Genomic DNA, 12,626 nt, shown 5'->3' on the forward strand with positions numbered 1-12,626 from the left:
AGGGAATCTGCTCCAGCACCTGGAGCACCTCCTCACCCTCCTGCTTCACTGACCTTGGTGTCTGCAGAGCTGTTGCTTTCACATGGTCTCACTCCTTTCTCTGGCTGCAGTTGCTGCTGCCCAGCAGCTTTTCCCCCTTCTTAAATATGTTACCCCAGAAGTGTTACCAGTGTTGGTGATGGGCTCGGCCTTGGCCAGCGGTGGGTCTGTCTTGGAACTGTCTGGCATTGACTCTATGGGACATGGGGGAAGCTTCTAGCAGCTTCTCACAGAAGCCACCCCTGTAGCCCCCACTACCAAAACCTTGCCATGCAAACCCATACACTGTGCCAATTGAAATCTGGGTCTTCTAATAGTAGATAGCATCCAGCCCATTAGTAGGAGACAGCTCCCAGATAAGCAAGCCATGACTACATCATGGAGACATACGTGGACTTTCCCAGATTAAGGAGCAGATCAGTTTCAAACTTGGAAGTACAGTCTGGGTTGTCTGACACACACTGCGCTGCCCTCTTCACTAGCCTGTTCTACCAGTTAGGCTGCTTGCCTGTGTGCCCATAAAAATTGCAGCAATTGGAAGTGGAGGATTCTCTTTACTCTTTACCATTAGGAAACAAGCACCTTTTTAGTTCATAATATGCTCAATTACTTTCAGATTGATCCATGAATAAATTATAATCAAAACAGACTTATTCACCTTAAAGCTCTCCTGGCTTAAGGTTTCATTGTTGATTCATTATGTTGTCAGTTCGTTATTGGCAGGGTAATGCTTTTTTATATCTGGATAGAGACAGTTTTAGTGGAAGATACTGTTATCTTTAAATGAGTAGGATTTAGCTTTTCTGGTGAGAACAAATTCATCAATGATGAATCCCTAGAGAAACTGCTCAAACAAAAATCACAGTGTTACTGGAGATTTATACAGTTCATCAGCTAAAAGGCAGCTTTTGGAAGTCTTGGTGGGTGAGAATTTGGGCTTTTCCTTTCTTTTTGTAAAATACTCCATGACACTATTTCAAGCTTCCAGTTTTGTGATAATGCAATTATAAACAATGAAGTAATACCACTTAAAATATTTATTTTGGCACTGTTCTCAATGTTATCCCTCCAATAGAAGCATGTTAAATTATGGCTATATACAGACGGATACAAATAATGCAGCTATAGACGTCACTGATACAGATATATAAGTAGACAAGGATTACCTAATTACTGTTTGTTGCAGTGTTCTAAACACTTGCTATTATACACATATTCATATTGGGTTTTTTAGGCAGATGTTGATATGGCAAAGATATCAAAGCTATCTTGTGGAGAGTTTAGTTACATTGGATTATCTGGAAATAATAAATAAATAAATAAATATAAACCCCACCAAACAAACCATACTGTAGGAAGATTTCAAAAGTGAGCAAGAGTTAACCTCACCAAATTCTGTGCTTGTTGCTTTCATTGGGAATTGTGGTATTAAATTCCCCATGTGCTTAGGAAGATATCCCCTACAACAATTAGAGTTTATTTAATTTTAAACTCTCTTAAATATCCATCTCTTCAGCAGTTATTTCAACATGTTCCCACTTTTTCTATATCCAGTAACTCACTTCATTAAAATATTGTTTGCCATTTCATATGGCCTTTGACTCCAAAATGTTTGAAACCATAACTCTGAACAATAAGCAGTCTCATCAGCGTTCCCTATCTGTGCATTACTTATAAGAGGAACCATCAATAAGCCCTTCCTAAGCTCCTGAGGCTATATTTTCATGTATTATTTATTGTTATAGAAAAGATTGCTGGTTTTCAGTGTTGTTTGATGAAATTTGGCTTGGCTGCTTGTGAACTGCTGGACTCCAAACACAAAATAACCAGACCATTTGTATGGGCAGACAGTCACCTTCTGCTAAGTCAGTGGAAGCTCATTGTGTATGCCCAAGCCTGGACCAAGACCTAGGTGTTTCCTTCATTATTTCAAATTCAATTTAATCTTTTTCTTGATGGAAAACCAGAAATGAACAGCAAGGACTAATGTTTGATGTTAGTTTTCTAGATTAATCATAATTTCATTTATTTTTAAAAGATATAAATTATATAGTTTAATTTAACTGTATGCATGTCATTACAAAAATCTGAATTATGGTACTGATGGCATTGCAGTTTTCAGAAAGTCTGCTGTACGTTCCAGCTAGCAGCTATGTTAGATGTAAAAATCTAAATACTTCCATCTCACAGCTTAGAAAATTAATTAATTACCTTTGTAATTCACTTTTCACCTATACACAAAAATTAATTCTTTTTCCACACCTTTCTTTAGATCGGCTATTTAATTTCAATATACTCAGTATTTCTGTCTGTAGAAATGAGGAGATTGGGCATACCTCAAGAGAACTGAAAAGTAAAGGATTTATTCTGCAGAGATTTGGCTATTCTTCCCAAAGATGATCTTCAGTCAGTCAAGCCATGAACAACTGTCTCCTCTCTCTGCTACTTCAGTTAAAACCTCAGCAAAATTAGCTTTGCTGCCTACTCTGAAAGTCAGCAATTCAATTCCTAGCCAGACAGGGAAGAGTCCAAAAATGCTTTGTCATCAGATCTCCTGCCCTCTCAAACCCAAAGCTGTTGGCATCAGCACATAAATTATGGAAAGAAAATAGTTTCTCGGTGACACAGCTACTACTTATTTGTAGCCAAAATGTATTTCTAATTGATGCAGCCTAGCAGACATATGAGAACACTTTTTATCAAAATCTGTATTTTTAAAATTTTTGCTAAGTCTTAGGTTTTCTAAAAGTCTTATAAATAATTTAATCTCTCTGTATTCTTGAAATTAGACAAATTCTTTCTTCTACTCATTTTCTTGTTTAAAATAATTCTAGTTTTGCTGTCTTATTTGACTTTGCTGCGTAAGGCCAGTACCTTACTGCTGTATGCAGTAGTATTTGCAGCCTTATTTTAAGACATCCTAGAACATTTCCTTTCCAAGATCATGTATGGTAACTGTACAGAAAGTAAAGTTTGTCTGATGTCTGTAAGGAAGTCCTTGACCATGGCATTTGGTAGCAAAGTTCCCACTGAACAGGCAAAGCAAGTGCCCTTTGCCAGTGGGCAAACTCGGGCTACATATAGATTTGGGGCAGATGGGGTCTGCACCGTCCCACATAGTTCGGGTCTTGTATTTGCCTAGACTGAGGCTGTGTCCCAGAGTATGACTCGGTCCCAGCCTGCAGGAGGACACCTCCTCTGGAGACCACCAAGAGACCGCAGGTCTTGTTCTGACTTGAAGATGTGTTGAGGCCACAAACCAAGTGGCATTTCAAGGACCTTGCCCTCTCTGGCTGTATGCTCAGAGTACTGAAAACCTAGTAGCCAAGGAAGCTTTTATTTGTCCTAAGAAGAAGCCTGAGGTCCCAAGGTTGGGTATCATGACTGACACAGCTCACTGAGGAATTTTTCTTCTAAGGATTAGTAGAAAAGCAGGGTAACCTCTTCTGGATTTACTTCATTTAAAAAAATAATAATTTCTAAATTTTTAAATAATTCTGGTTTTAAAATTCACATTGAAATTCCCTCTTAAAAAATTGATAACCACAGCAGTACTGTATCTTGCTCAATATGCTCTTTGAGGTTGTATTATTAGCATGAATTAATGCCAGCAGCTGCTGAGGCTATGTATCCCCTGTTACTACCTGCTAGTTTCTGCAGTACTGCAGTAGCTTCCGAACAGGGTTTAGTTAGGTGAATAAAAGACTTCGGCAGAATAAGGAACTAGTTTCAGGGGAAGAAGGGCATGGTCTTTTGCATCAAGCAAAATCTGTGGTTTCTACCATTTTTCATTCACCTAAATCTGTGATTGTGGCACATTACAGTTGTCCATATCTCTGCTAGGTAAGCAAAGGGACTTTTTCTTTCAGGAAGCTGGGTGTTCCATGAAATCTGAACCAGCACTTTCACGTTCTTGGGTGAGATGAGTTTTGCAATTCAGTGAAATCTTCCTGTAGAGTCTGCTTAATTGGATCCAGGGATTAAATGTTGCAGTGAAGACTGCAAGCGGGATATGGAGTTAAACTGGAAGATTAGAATGTGTTTCAGTTCATTTGGTGTTTGTTAGCCTTACTTTGACAGGTCAAGCCAGCCTTCTGTCATCAGAATGCAAAATACCAGTTCGTAAGCGTTAAAAATATATATTGATATATTCAGATATCTGCACAAATAATCTAAACTGTTAGAATCCTTCTAAGTAAACTGATAGTTTTATGATACCTTTCCACATACTGTACATTTGAATTATTTAACACGATACATTTTTATATATAAGCAAGTATGCAATGGGGAAATATAAGACTGTTGGATGCTGACCTGCAATTCAGCTCTTCTTCTGCTGTAGTATATTAATATTTTAATATTCAATATATATTTTCAAGTCAGATCCTGAAGTTCATATTTGATTTTTATTCACTTCTCACTCTGGTACAGCATCACTGATTTCAATTTCAACTTCCTGAATAAGAATTAAGTCACACTCAGCAAGGACTTAGGATCACGCCCTTGGTATCGGGCTCACCTTTTTGCTACACCCACTTATTAAGTGTAATCATGTTTCCCGATTTTTCTTGCAGAAACTGCCTAGTTTTGGGCCTTACCTGGACCAACGCAAAAAGATAATAGCTGAGAACAAGATTAAACTGATGGAACAGCACATCGCTGCTGTACTTCCCGAAAAAAAGCATTTCATTCCGAAGAAGCCTATTCCAGCAATCAAGGTAACAAAAATACATGCTTACGCATAAGAAATGATCAGCCATCAGGCAGTTGACATGCACAGTCATTTCTAGCAGTTTGAGTTGGTTATTACTGCTTTTAAGCTTGTTAGAGGGCATCAAAGGCAACTATTTATGCAGACTTTCTAGCTTTTAACCAAAATCAATGGGAAATGGTTTGTGATGTACATGTATAGGTATTTCCCTAATGTCATTTTTCAAAATGAAGGCAATGGAACGGTAATTGTAGAACAAGGCATGGGTAATTCCTTGAAGAATGAAGTAGAACTGTTAACAGTTTCTTTCAGTTTGATTGCTGCACTATGAGCTCAGTTTTGCATGATACCTTGGATTACTTGTGATGTGCTACATACCTCCATCTCTCATGTAGGATCAATGGAAAAGGTTGGTGTTCAGTACATACAAAAGCCGTTTCAGAAGGTTTTCAGACTGAACTTTTAAAGCCGGAGAGTGTTTAAGTAGCTGATCCACTATCTCCAATGAGTAAATGTCAAGGTGAAAATAAAACCTATGACCCTATCTACTGCATAATCCATACATTGGAGCTTTTCTGTTCCCTTAGGTAGCCAATAAATGTCAATAAAACGAAACATCATAAGCTAATTATTCTAGGTGTTCGCTTTAGACCTTACTAAAACTTCAAGTCTGAATAGGAAAAAGAAGCAGGCAAACTGTTTATTTTTAAAGATTGGGATTCTCATATAGGCCCTTTTACAAAGCACCATGAAAATTGTATCTGTTGAGCTTGTTGATAGTCTTCCTCATATCTGTCAGAAAATCAGACATATACAGATAGGAGACTTGCACTGTATGATCAGACCTGTAAGAATTCTTGCAAAAATAAGGCCAAACATAAAAAACAATATGAGCAGCGTGGCGTACGAGGCACAGACTTTGCAAGGATTGTGAAGCAAAGACTTTTATTGTTAGTTAGTTCCAGCTTTTATAAGTTCATACTCTGTACATGCGCTGCTAAAAGCTTTATTACTGGTCAAACTCTGCTGTCCACGCGCCCAGCCGCTGTTCACTATAGGCTACTCTGCTGTTCACGCTGTTCCCTTATCTTATAGAGGTGAGATCACGTTCCTCCTTTGTTTCTGTCTCATCCAGGTTTCTTTTCATACTCCCTCAAAGTTATTTACCTCTTTGCTGCAGGATCACAGCTGCACGTAATCAATGTCAAAACAACCCACTGTCTCCTTACAGAGCAGTGGGTCAAAACAGCACATAATTCCCAAGGGAATTTTGCAGTTTACCAACACATGCAATGTCCCAGCTAACTGGTAGAACTGCAAAACCATCCAAGGAGAAATTTTGACTCATCTTCGTGTTTAATGTAAATAGTTTGCTACTTCTGTAGACCTCTTTCAGTTTTTTGGACTACTTATTTTGGTTTATGTCATGCTATTGAAAATCACTCCCCTCCTCTTTTGCTGAGGTTCCCTTCTTTATGTATACAACAAAGTTCCAAAGAAAGCAATCTACTCTTTTTTTTCTTTCCCACTATGATGAGCATTTTCAAAGCCTACTTGACCTCAGAGGTTTTATGGTTCTGTTCTCTTTGCAGGGAGAGTATTGATGTAGGGAAAAAGAGAAAGCAGAAGCAACAGCCAATAACTGCATTTTCAATGAGATAGCTTGCTTCTGAAAACAGCAGAAAGCCAAAAAATTGATACCATCCAAAAGCAAATAAACTGAATGAAGGAAAAAGTTTAGCAAGAGGGAAGAACAGACATAAAGATTTGAAAAAAAAACATAAATAAAATGTTGAGGTCAATAATTTATCAAGCGTACCACCAAGTACAAAAGCATAAAAGACCCAAGTAGTAGGAGATAGATTAACAGGAAGAAAAGACGCCCTACTGCAGGGAAGGGGAAAATTAATTCCCCCAAACAAAAACTTTTGTTTATAAACACATTGAATACTTTTGTGTGGTGTCTGTGAGGAGCTACTGAGCTAGAAAAATCAGGTTACCATCTTTCTCACTTTCATTTAAACAAGACTGGAAAAGATTGAAGCAAGTAGGAGGTAGGAATGACCAAAGCTGATTCTTGACAGTCTTTCAGTCTGACCATCTCTTTAGAAGGGAATGTTTTAACCATAATGAGAAAAACAGTAGTGACAGAGGCTGTATTGGGTTTGCATGGCAAGGTTTTGGTAGTGGGAGGCTACAGGGGTGGCTTCTGTGAGAAGCTGCTAGAAGCTTCCCCCATGTCCCATAGAGTCAACGCCAGACAGTTCCAAGACAGACCCACCGCTGGCCAAGGCCGAGCCCATCACCAACACTGGTAACACTTCTGGGGTAACATATTTAAGAAGGGGGAAAAGCTGCTGGGCAGCAGCAACTGCAGCCAGAGAAAGGAGTGAGACCATGTGAAAGCAACAGCTCTGCAGACACCAAGGTCAGTGAAGCAGGAGGGTGAGGAGGTGCTCCAGGTGCTGGAGCAGATTCCCCGGCAGCCCATGGTGAAGCCCATGGTGAGGCCCGCTGTGCCCCTGCAGCCTGTGCAGGTTAACGGTGGAGCAGATCCCCACCTGTGGCCCGTGGAGGACCCCGTGCCAGAGCAGACAGATGCCCAAAGGAGGTTGTGACCCATGGGACGCCCACACTGGAGCAGGGTCCTGGCAGGAGCTGGGGAGCCACGGAGAGAGGAGCCCAGGCTGGAGCAGGTTTGCTGGCAGGGCTTGTGACCAAGTCACAAGGACCCACGCTGGGGCAGTCTGTTCCTGAAGGACTGCACCCTGTGGAAGGGCCCATGCTGGAGCAGTTAGTGAAGAACTGCAGCCCGTGGAAGGGACTCACGTTGGAGAAGTTCATGGAGGACTGCTCCCGTGGGAAGGACCCTGCGCTGGAGCAGGACGAGAGTGTGAGGAGTCCTCCAGCTGAAGAGAAAGGAGCGGCAGAAAATGAACTGACTGCCCATTCCCCACCCCCTGTGGCACTGCAGCAGGTAGAGAACTCGGGATTAATGTTAAGCCGAGGAAGAGGGGAGGGATGAGAGAAGGTGTTTCTTAAGGCTTAGTTTCTATTTCTCATTATCCTTCTCTGATTTGATTGCTAATAAATTAAACTAATTTCCCCAAGCTGAGTCTGTTTTGCCCAAGACGGTAACTGGTGAGTGATCACTCTGTCCGTATCTCAACCCAGGAGCCTTTTGTTATATTTCCTCTTCCCTGTCCAGCTGAGGAGTGGGAGTGACTGGGTGGTTTTGGTGGACATCTGGTGTCCAGTCAGGGTCAACCCACCACAGATGCCCACTAAGCATTAGGAAAATACCGGAGCTTTGCTTGAAGTAGGGAACTTCCTACTACAAGGAGAGATTTTAATAAAGTTTATTATTAATAGATCCATCTATTATTATGTTGTTGATAAAGTCTGCCAGGAAGATTCAGGGTATTCATTAAGGAAGCTGAGTGAAGCTTAATGAAAAAAGGTGACTTATCTGATACCCTTCCCTGATCAGGAGTTTTCCATGGAGAGAAGCAGAGGAGCTTGGACATGAGTGATTTATTTGTAACTGTCCAAGAAGCATTCACATTTAGAATTACAAATCCCAGACTATCTCCAAGCAGTTCCCTCTTGGCTGATCATCTAGACAAAGGAGAGAATACGTTCCGTTAGTTCAGACTAGGATATCAGGGGGTGGGAATGGTCAGCTCTTAGAGCTAGTCCCAGCGTAACTCTAGTTCTCTGGAGCACTGAAGAGGTATGTTTGAAAGCTGATCAGACCTGATAGCTGTCCTTGAAAGAGCTATAGCTCCTGCTTTGGCTGGCTGTATTTTTGGAGGGTTGCTGCAAATTTCCTGGTGCCTGCCCAGAACTCCCTCATCTGTCTAATTGGTTGTTGGGTTGGTGATATGTAAATTCCAACATTTGTTTAAATTGCACATGCTGCCAAAATGCTTTTTTGTGCAGATTAAAAAACCCTCTGTGATTATCCAGAATCTAATTTAATTTTTGGATGGCTTTTCCCATGGCTTTTCTCTTTATTTTCTCTATTTTTCAATATTAACTGAAACTGCATACTTTGATATTCAGCAGAGTTTTTTCTTCTTTTCTCACTTGTCTGTACTATCAGAATTTCTGCTGCATGTAGATATGTGCCCTGGATCTTTTCTTTTCAGTTGCAATTCTGTACAGCTCCCACAAATGTATTTGCCTATCTCAGGTTACCTCCTTATTACTTTAATTCCTTCCCTTATACATTCCTGTGGGTTTTTTTCCTAATAATTTAGTTCTATGTCCTTCAGGGCCTATACCATAATATTTAGTCACCATTTATCTGCTTATTTTATTTCTTCCTTCTTTACCCCACAAGTCTTGCTGTAGAGATTGCCCTGTTTGGTAGTTTAAACACTCTGACATAGCTGTGCTTGTCAGTGCAGTTAGGGCATGACATGTTGCCTCACCTGTTGGAAAAACATCCATATTAAGTTTGAGGATCTCCCTCAAGCTTAAGTTCCTTGTGTTTGAACTACTTGTCACCCTTGTGTGTACAGATATGTTTACATGGTCTTCCGCACATACATGTATGCAAGTCTTTTTATGCCGATGCTGTAAGCAGCCAGCTGAGCCAGCACCTTGGGAGGCACCTAGCCACATTTAGTCCAGTGCTGTGCTTAATCTAGAAAATCCTCTTGAGAGATGAAGTGTATTTATCTAGGCATAGCACTATTATGCCATAACGGTGTGCCGTTTGGATCCTTCCTGGTTTTTATCTGGATGGTTCAGTACAAGTAGTTTTAGTTTGTGCTTGCCTGCCTGGGAAAGACCATATTGTAATCTTCATCATAAATGTGGAGCTGTTGCATATTTTGGGTGGAACTCTGCATACGTCTCCCATAATTTATGGGAAGCCAGCTTCCCCCAAGCATTTGCTCCAACATGAAATCACAGCAATAATCTCTCCTGCAGTAGCCCATAATGATCCCTTCTCTATCACAGTACCTCAGAGAATATTCTCATTACATGTGACAGTTTAAGCAAATTTAAGTTAATCTTCAGATATGGGGAGAAACTCTAGAGTCCAAACCTTCTCTTTCCCTCCCTGCTCTGACTGTAGGAGGACTGCCTCAAGGGGTTCGGGAATAGAGTAGAGCAGAGTAGAGTAGAGTAGTAGAGTAGAATAGATTAGAATAGAATTTAATTTCAGTTGGAAGGGACCTACAAATGACCACCTAATCCAACTGCCTGACCATTTCAGGGCTGACCGAAAGTTAAAGCATGTGGAAGTATATTAAAGACATTGTCTAAATGTTTATTAGACACTGACAGGCTTGTGGCATCAGCCACCTCTCTAGGCAGCCTGTTCCTATTTTTGACCACCTTCTTGGTAAAGAAATGTTTCCTAATGTCCACTCTAAACCTCCTCTGGCACAGCTTTGAACTGTTCCCACACACCCTGTCACTGAATACTGGGGAGAAGAGATCGGCACCTCCATCCCCACTTCCCCTCCTCAGGAAGCTGTAGAGAGCAATGAGGTTGTCCCTCAGCCTCCTTTTCTCCAAACAGATGATCCCAGACTCATTATCTGCTCCTGATAGGATATTCCTCCCAGCCCTTTCACCAGCCTTGTTGCCCTCCTCTGGACACATTCAAGGACCTTCACATCCTTAAATTGTGGGGCCCAGAACTGCACACCTCAAGGTGAGGCTGCTCCAATGCTGCACACAGCAGGACAATCACCTCTTCTGACGGGCTGGTTGTGCTGGGTTTGAAGCACCCCAGGATGGGGTTTGCCCTCTTGGCTGCCAGGGCGCACTGCTGGCTCCTGCTGAGCCTGTGTTGGCCAGCACCCCGTTCTGCAGGGCTGCTCCCCAGCCACTCCTCTCCCACTTCATATGTGTGGCCAGTGTTACTCCATTCTAGGTGCAGAATCCTGCCTTTGGACTTCTTGAATTTCATCCCATTAATCATTGCCCAGTGCTCCGATCTATCTAGATTCTTCTGCAAGGCTAGCAGCCCGTAAGAGGAAGGGCACTGTTCTACTGTATGTAAAACTGGAATGACTGAATATTCCAGAGCATTAATATAACAACAGCATTACAGCAATTATGGTGCTATTTTCTATCTTAACATGCTGCTAGTTTGCTTGTCTCTTGTCAGGACATCACATCAAGAGGGTTTTGTGAGCTGTCCAGGGTGTTTTCTCTTGCAGCTTTCTTTTATCTGGAATGCCTCTGTTGGCAAGAACAGTGAAAGTTACCTCCTTTGACAGGCTGTTTGTCAAACTGCATTTTTTCACTGTGATAGTACCTGTTCATTAGTTTTGTAAAATACCTATGAAGTTTCTCGTGCTTTCTTTAATTTAACTAAAATCTGTATCAACTCTGTAGTCTTCTGGTTCAAACCTTTTTCCTGAAACACAACCAAACACATTAAACAGCATCGTATCTAAACCAGAAAACTGAGACCCTTTTCTCTGTTCATATTTAGCCTTTTATGAGGATTGATCGTGGTATTCCAGCTCTTTATTTTTTCTTTGTTTAGCCAACTTGCAATCCCACTTCATGGCTACTTAATTTCAAAACTCTATTGTGTCAGAGGTCTGTGTGAGAGACCTAGTGAAACACAAAATGTATCAGTCTTTTTTTTAATTTATTTATTGCCTCAGAGTCTTCATAAAGAATTGTGGTAGATTCACAAGGCATAATTTTCATTACAGAAGCCATACTGAATTATGTAGTAAAGGTTCATTTGAGTTATTTTCTAAGTCCCTCTTTAGCTAGTACTGAAGCAGTTTTACTTGCTTTACTGAAACAAGGCTTAGAGGTCCCTAAATCCCAGAGCACGTTTAATAACCTTTTTAACTATTGGCAAAGCATCTGTAATCTTTCATTTAAAGTTAGTTTTAATGAGATTACATACCTTTTGTTAGCCACTTTACTGTAAATTTAACTTGGTCGTGTACCCTCAGATTCTAGTGACTTTCTCTTCCTTAATCCATAATTTTTTCTTTCAAACATTCCTTCTTTCCATACCTTCTCTCTGACAGTACCTCACCTTTATTACTGAAAAAGAACAGGTGGAAGGCAGGTATCTCCCTAATGAAGATAAGAACACTGGTTCAGAGAGTAATTTACTTTCTTTACAGCATTTCATCCCCTTCCCATGCTCTCTGGAACCTAGCGCGGGCCCTTCTGCACAGCCTCTTGTTCTTTCACAACCTATTGAATCCTGAGAACTGCCCAAACACCCCCAAAATATAACGAACAGATAGAGTACTTGGGATCAAGCGTACAGTTTTTTGCTATATAAATGTCAAATGCTTTGTTAGGAGTTTTTTATATTACTTGTTGGTGAATCAACTTAAGCATTTGTATCATGGTCAGTGATCCCCTGGAGACCTGAAGCCTGAGGCTGAGGCCCGCCCTTAGCACAGACTGCTATTCACAACAGGCAAACCTCTGCTTCTGGTGAGCTAAAGATTACCTTGCTGTTGCTGTCAGCTTCAAGTGCATAAAGTTCCTAGTCAGTGAACCTTTTTCCTGAACGCAGTATGGCATGCAAAGTGTTTTATGGTAACTCAAACAGTACAATAAGAGGAAAAGCATGTGTTTTCCCTTTGAACTTGCTATATCAGATGCAGTACCTGCACTGTATATGGCTTTCTTAGATCATTATCTAATGAGAGGCCTGTGATATTCATCATCTCTAGAGCACAGTGTGGTCTTTTAACAGTGAGGTCTGCATGAAGATGGACACAGCAGGTCCACAGGGAGCCATACCTGAACCATAAGTTATATTTACAAATACAGGTTTACTAATATGATGGCTAATGAAAAGCTAATCATCATAAAATGCTTGATATATTAATATTAAAAATGCAGCTATAGTAATAAAAATAGC

At 40.8% G+C, this 12,626-nt stretch overlaps 1 protein-coding gene across 1 annotated transcript in view; it reads left to right on the top strand.

The window, feature by feature from the left end:
• DPYD (dihydropyrimidine dehydrogenase) overlaps window positions 1-12,626 on the top strand; it is a 366,956-nt gene that overhangs the window by 344,903 nt on the left and 9,427 nt on the right. Inside the window, exon 21 of the mRNA XM_055724875.1 lies at window positions 4,614-4,757. Within this exon, the coding sequence (XP_055580850.1) occupies window positions 4,614-4,757 (144 nt within the window). The remainder of the gene's footprint in view (window positions 1-4,613; window positions 4,758-12,626) is intronic.

Source organism: Falco cherrug, chromosome 12, assembly GCF_023634085.1.
Source record: "Falco cherrug isolate bFalChe1 chromosome 12, bFalChe1.pri, whole genome shotgun sequence".
NCBI classification, from domain to species: Eukaryota; Metazoa; Chordata; class Aves; order Falconiformes; family Falconidae; genus Falco; species Falco cherrug.